Raw genomic sequence first — 6,853 nt, forward strand, 5'->3', positions numbered from 1 at the left:
ATTCCCAAAAAGTGTAACTTTAACACGTTCAGAATTCATTATCTAAAATTTGATAAAGTTTTGAAAAAATAAATTGAGTTTGAAGATAATTGAAAAAAGAAGAATTGAAGTTGAAGAAGAAGAAGAATTTAAAAACCATATACAAAGAATGAATGTATACGGGTGCTTAAATAGGAGAATTTAAAAAGTATATAACTCATTTTTTTTTGTGAGTTATGATAAAACAGAAGAATAACTCACAAAAAAAGTGAGTTATATATACTTTTATGAGTTATATGTTAAATAAAATTTCGAAAACATTTTTCATTATTTAAATAACTCACAAAGAATGGATAACTCACAATTATCTGAGTTATGTTAAAATAAAAGACATAACTCACAAAAATTATGAGTTATGTTATAATAAAATGCATAACTCACAAAAATTGTGAGTTATGTTAAAATAAGAATGAATAACTCAAAAAAAATGTGCGTTATGTTAAAATAAGAATGCATAACTCACAATTTTTTGTGAGTTATGTGAGTTATGCTAAAATAAGAATGAATAACTCACAAAAATTGTGAATTATGCACTTTTCAAAAAATTTAACGTCGTTATCAACCTTCCGTTAAAATATTTGTACATAACTCACAATTTTTGTGGGTTAAGCATAGTTTGATACTTTTTTAATATATGACATAGTTTGATGTTTTTTTAGTTTGATAGCATATAATGGTTTCGGATTCGATTGCGGTTGACATCTCATTAGTCTAGTTCTTCGGGATGTATGTGAGAGTACAATAGCTAACAATAGTAAAAGTTGATCTCACGCTAACTGTCAGCTGGTATCATAAAATTAACAACCTTTTTATCTCCTTTTTGATTTTTAAAATTTCAAAAATAACATTGATTCACTTTTTTCTGCCAAAAGGATTTGAGAAACTCTACTGCTAACAAGAGCTTTGGTGTTTGGACTGAAAAATATCTTTCGAAATATTATTTTGGTTATATAATTATTTGCTTAGAAGATCAATAAATTTGTATAGAATATTCTTCCCCATCGACAAATTAATCAACGAGAAAAACTCTTTTTTGATCAGATTTCACATAATATATAAAATTAAAAGAAGAATACTATGGAGAATTTTCATAGTGTTTCTTGTATCTCAATAATTATACAAGAGACCCTATTTATACAACTAGGCTAATCAACTATTCCTTAATCATTAAACTCTAGACTTAATTACACAACTGATGGATGGAAAAAAATATTACACATACTTAAGAAAAGGAAAATAATCTCTACTATACATGAAAAGTGTATTTTGCATACAAGAAAAAATAAAGTAGTCGAATCTTTCCATTCCAACTCTTGGGTAAGTCGACCAGATCTCATGGAATTGGGCCTCTAATCATATTCTCTTGTTGATGGGCCCATATATCCAAAACATCTGCATAATATTCCCAAATTGGTTCCCTAATTACTTCATCTCACACTACTTCATTTCATTGTTTTTGACTTTAAAGCTTGAGTGGATAACTCCATAACCGAAGCTCCATTTAAGCTCAAAATACTCCAACACCCCCTCCCCCCAACCCCCTCGAGTTAGAGGGGATCTAGAAACATCCAACATATGCAAGATATTGTGATGAGTAAGCGACTTGATTAAGAGGTCTGTCAATTGAGAAAATGACCATACATAAGACAAAGAGATGAGTCCAACTAGGTATTGTTGATGAATGAAATGGCATTCAATCTCGACGTCCCTCGTCCGCTCATGAAATATGAAATTTTTTGTGATATAAATCGCAACAAGACTATCAAAATAAATAGGTACCGTTAAAGAGATCGGAACAGAGAGATCTTCTAATCGAACTAACCAAGTAAGCTCTATTACGATCCTTCGCATAGATCTGTACTCTGTTTTTACAGAGCTGAGAGAAAATGAAGCTTGTTTCTTAGATTTTCATTAAATAGGTGAAGAACCCAGTGATATGTAGAAACCACTAACTAATTTGCATGATTCGTGATAGGTACTCAAGTCTGAATCATGAAACGCAAGTAATTCGAAGGAATGATAAGCTGCATAAAGAGTCCAAGCACTGGATCCTTGAGAAAATAGCGAAAAACTCATAAGGTAATAACCATATGAGGTTAGCGAGGGTCCTGCATATATTGGCTTAGATGTTGAATTGTGAATGAGATATTCGGTCTCGTATGAGTCAGGTAATTCTATCTCCCCAATAAATGATGATATAAAGTAAGGTCCTTCATTGGATCTCCTTTACCTGCTAACAGTTTTACGGTGGGATCCAATGGAGTTGATATCAGTAATAAACGTAGGGAATTGAATTCTTATAGAATATCTAAAGTAAATTTTCTCTGAGAGATGATCATCCAATTGAAAAATATCCCATGTTTTGTAAGAGCAACAACTAAAATACATTCGATAGTAGTCATTTTAATCACTGGAGAAAATTTTTCATTATAATCAGCTTCCTTTATTTGAATATCATCTCTAATGAGTAATCTTACTTTTAAAATCTCCCAATACTATCATTATAATGTTGCTTCACTTTATACACCCATTTTGATAATAAATATTTTTTTCTATGGGGCAAATGACATCATCCCATGTGTTTCTCAACTTTAAAGCTTTCAGTTCTTTATCTATGTCTTCCTGCAAACTAGGATGAAGTGTTGTTTGATTATACCTAACAGGTTCTTGCATACTAGAAATAGAGTAAAGCAAATCCTGATTGTTAAAAGGACATTAAAAGATAAGAAATTTGGTGTGTTGGACTGAGAAAACAAGAAGAAGAAACATCAATTAAGTGAAGGACATTATTGATGTAGTCATCTAGATAGCTAGGTCTCTTATGATGTGTAGAAAACTACCTAAGAACAGTTTGAAGGACAGGTTCTGTCTCAGAATTGGAATGAGTTAACTCATTAGAGTTAGGAGCAGTAGGAAAAGAAGATGGAGTAGGAGTAGATAAAATCTCTGAAGCATCAGTAATAGAAGTAAAACGAGTATGTTCAGTCTGTATAGATAAAGAATTTAAAATGAAATCATTATTTGTTGTAGTAGGAGGTGGAAACAGTAGAGGAATAGACTGTAAGGAATAAGTGAAGTATTCTTCATGAAATGTATTTCTTGAAATTGAAATTTTCTTAGTTTGCAAATTTAAAACTTTGTATCCTTTTTTATCAAAGGAATATCTCAGAAATACACATGATAAAACCTTAGGATCAAACTTGATCCAGTGAGTAGGGAAAGTGAAAACAAAACATAAACATTCAAAATTTTTTAGGTGAGAATATGCCGGTTTAGTATGAAATAAAATTTCACTAAGAGATTTTCTATTTGAGTGCAGTGAATGAAAATCTGTTGATAAGATGGATAGTTGTTAACAAACATTCCCTCCAATAAGTGATAGAAAGGTGTGGTTGATATAATAAAGCTCTAAATATTTCTACTAAATGCTTGTGTTTTTTTCGACTACTCTATTTTGTTGTGGCATGAAAATACAAGTAATTTGATGGATAATTCATCTAGGAAGAAATTTTTTTTGAAAATTTTCACTGTCTAATTCAAAAGCATTATCTGTCCCGATGACTTTAATTTTAGATTTGACTTGCATTCCTACCATTAAAATAAAAGATTATAAAATAATAAAGGCATTTGATTTTGTTCTTAATAGGTGTGGCCAAGTGACTCTACTAAAATTATCAACAAATGTAAGAAAATATTTAAAACCATCATGAGTAGCAACCTTATAAGGTCCCCAAGTATCCACAAGGATTAAATCAAAAACTGCTTTAGTAGAGATTGCACTTGTAGGAAAAGATAACTTGGATTGCCTTGACATGAGACAAATCATACAAGGAGAGGAGAACTTAGAACTAGACATAGAAACAAGAATAATCTTCTTCACATTACTTAATGACATATGGCCTAAGATATAGTGTCATAGTTTTTCTTTTTTATAGTGTCATAGTTTTTCTTTTACATTGACATCAAAATAACTAGAACAAAAAGTAGATACATTAGCTGTTGTATTTGTATAATATGTAAACTCAGAACTAAAATTAGATAAGAATCTTTCTGAAAACATCTGACTAACTTGTTTCGTAGATGTATAGGCCTTCTTGTTCTTTACCAATCACCCGAGGGCTCTTCAGTGAAAGGCCCTGCAATAAGAAACAAGCATCAGGTGTGAATAACACATATTTTAAGATATTTATAGAGTTTGCAGATATAAAGAAGATTTAACTGGAAGGAAGGGATATCGAGAACATTATGAAGAATAAATATATTAAAAAAATTGATCTTGAGTGAGTAACTTGTACTTACGGAGAGTGACAACAATAGGTTTAGCTAAAGGATAGAAATTAGTGACGAAACTTCTATCAAAGGTCATACGATCAGATGCTCCACTATCTAGTATTCTAAAAAAATTATCAACTTTAAACAAGTGATGATAACTTCTACACAATCACTGAATTGAAAAGAAGCAGAAGCTAAAACTCCATTAAGAAACTCATGAGTTTACATATTCCTATACTCCTATACTGTATCTTCTCTCTTAATTTGAAAATTAAACTAGTGTAGCTCTTATCTCTTCTATATATAGAAGTGTAACACCGACTTAACCCATCTCAACTGCTACACATGATTGGCACATGACCTCTCTAACAAACTCTAACAAACTCTAACAACCTGCTAGTTGCAAGCTAATTGTACAGCTTAACAGTAGCAACTCAATACACCCTCTCAAACTGCAGGGTGGAAGATGTCTAACACACCAAGTTTGGTCAAAAGGAGATAATGTTAGTGGGCACCAAGACCTTTAGTAAGAATGTCTGCTAGTTGCAAAGCAGTGCAAAGATATTGAGGGCTGATGAAATTGGATTTCACTTTCTCTCTGATGAAGTGACAATCAATCTCAATATGCTTAGTTCGCTCATGAAATATAGGATTCTCAGCAATTTGAATGACTGACTTGCTATCAGTAAAGACAGAGATAGGATAAGTGATTGGAACATGCAGCTCCTTAAGTAACCCAGCTAGCCATACCAATTCTGCAAAAAGGGCTGCCAAACTTCTATATTTTGCTTCGGCAGAACTTCTACTAATGGTTTGTTGCTTCTTTGATTTCCAAGATATCAAGGAGTCTCCAAGTTTTACCGTATAACCAGTGACCGACCTCCTTGTGTTGGGACATGAAGCCCAGTCGAAATCACAATAACTTGTAAGTGTTGTAGGACCTGTTCCTCTCTTGAGTAAGACACCAAGACCTGGTGAGTTTTTGATATATCTGACTATCCTAAGTGCTGCCTCCCAGTGTGATACCTTAGGATGTTGCATGAATTGACTTAAAACTTGTATACTGAAACATATATGATGTCTGGTAATGGTCAGATATAACAACTTACCAATCAATCTCTGATAGGCAGTAATATCTTCTAGCTCCGGATCATTGGTAGTGCCAAGATGTTGATCAAACTCCACACTAGTCAACTTGTGGTTAAATTGTAATGGAGTGCGTACAACTTTAGCTCCACTAAGACCAGCCTCTGAAATAAGTTGCTGGATGTACTTCCTCTGATTTAGCAAGATTCCATCTTTGGACTTTAGAACTTCAATTCCAAAGAAATATTTTAGACTTCCCAAATCTTTCATCTTGAAGTTAGCATGCAGTGTAGTTTTAGCTTCTTGAATCAGCTGAGAAGAATTTCCAGTGATCAACAGATCATCTACATAAACTAAGATGGCTGCCGAATCAGCCCCTTCTTTCTTGATAAACAATGAGTGATCATGGGCACTTTGAGAATAACCAGCTTCCAGAAGAGCCTCAGTAAGCTTGATATTCCATTGTCTGGATGCTTGCTTTAACCCATACAAACACTTTCTAAGTTTGCAAACCTTAGAGTTTGATGTTCCAGCTTGTTGAAAACCAAGAGGGAGATCCATGTAAATGTCTTCATGCAAATCTCCTTGCAAAAATTATTTACATCCATTTGATAAAGATCCCATCCATTAGAGGCTGCTAGGCTGAGGACTGTTCTGATAGTAACCATCTTTGCAACTGGGGAGAAGGTCTCATGGTAATTAAGACCTTCTCTTTGAGTGTAATCTTTTGCAACCAGTCTAGCTTTATATCTATCCACCCCACCGTTAGCTTTGTACTTAATTTTGTATACCCATCTTGAGCCAATTACCTTCTCTCCTAGAGGCAAATCTACTATAGTCCATGTGTTGTTGTCTTCTAAAACTTGTATCTCCTGCTACATAGCATCAATCTAAAGTTTGTCTTGAGAGGCTTCATGAAATGAGGTGGGTTCCATAGTAACTGAGAAAGCTTGCAAATAAGCTTTATAACCTGTAGTAATATTATCATAACAGACATGATTAGTAATGGAATGAGGACTAGGTTTTTTAGGCACAACATAATCCTTGATCCATATAGGAGGTTTGCTAGTTCTATGTGTTTTTTTAACACCCCCAGTGGTCTGTTGAATCTCAACAGGATTTGCATGTATTGGTGGCACTTTAATTGCCTCATCATATGGAAGTACTGAAGGTCCCTCAGCAAATGGAACATTAGTTTCTACATGTTCCTCATGTGAATCATTCCCATGAGGTTCTTCTTCAGCAAGAGAATCAGGCTCTAAGGCACCATCATGAAGTGAAGGTGCAACAGGTCCTATAGAATGTGTGTCTGAGGGTTGCAGCATTGGCTGCTGAATAGGCAAAGCATGGTCTTGCAAATGTGAAAGGTCCAAAAATGGAGCCAGTAATAGAGAAGCATCCTCAGTTGATTGCAAAACTTTAAAGGGAAACACTTCTTCTTGAAAAGTAACATCTC

The 6,853-nt window shown here is 33.6% G+C and overlaps 1 protein-coding gene and 1 long non-coding RNA gene across 2 annotated transcripts in view; one reads left to right on the forward strand and one right to left on the reverse strand.

Moving 5' to 3' along the window:
• The first annotated feature begins 1,333 nt into the window (after positions 1–1,333).
• The window catches only part of LOC107842430, a 13,389-nt gene continuing 7,869 nt past the window's right edge, over positions 1,334–6,853 (forward strand). Inside the window, exons 1-2 of the long non-coding RNA XR_007045127.1 lie at positions 1,334–1,864; positions 2,015–2,207. This is a non-coding gene — a long non-coding RNA (uncharacterized LOC107842430). The remainder of the gene's footprint in view (positions 1,865–2,014; positions 2,208–6,853) is intronic.
• LOC124887417 (uncharacterized mitochondrial protein AtMg00810-like) overlaps positions 2,015–6,853 on the reverse strand; it is a gene marked incomplete in the record, with an annotated part of 7,939 nt that continues 3,100 nt past the window's right edge. Inside the window, 1 exon segment of the mRNA XM_047397074.1 lies at positions 2,015–6,853. Coding sequence (XP_047253030.1) covers positions 4,816–5,958 — 1,143 coding nt within the window.

Source organism: Capsicum annuum, chromosome 9, assembly GCF_002878395.1.
Source record: "Capsicum annuum cultivar UCD-10X-F1 chromosome 9, UCD10Xv1.1, whole genome shotgun sequence".
Taxonomy (NCBI): domain Eukaryota; kingdom Viridiplantae; phylum Streptophyta; class Magnoliopsida; order Solanales; family Solanaceae; genus Capsicum; species Capsicum annuum.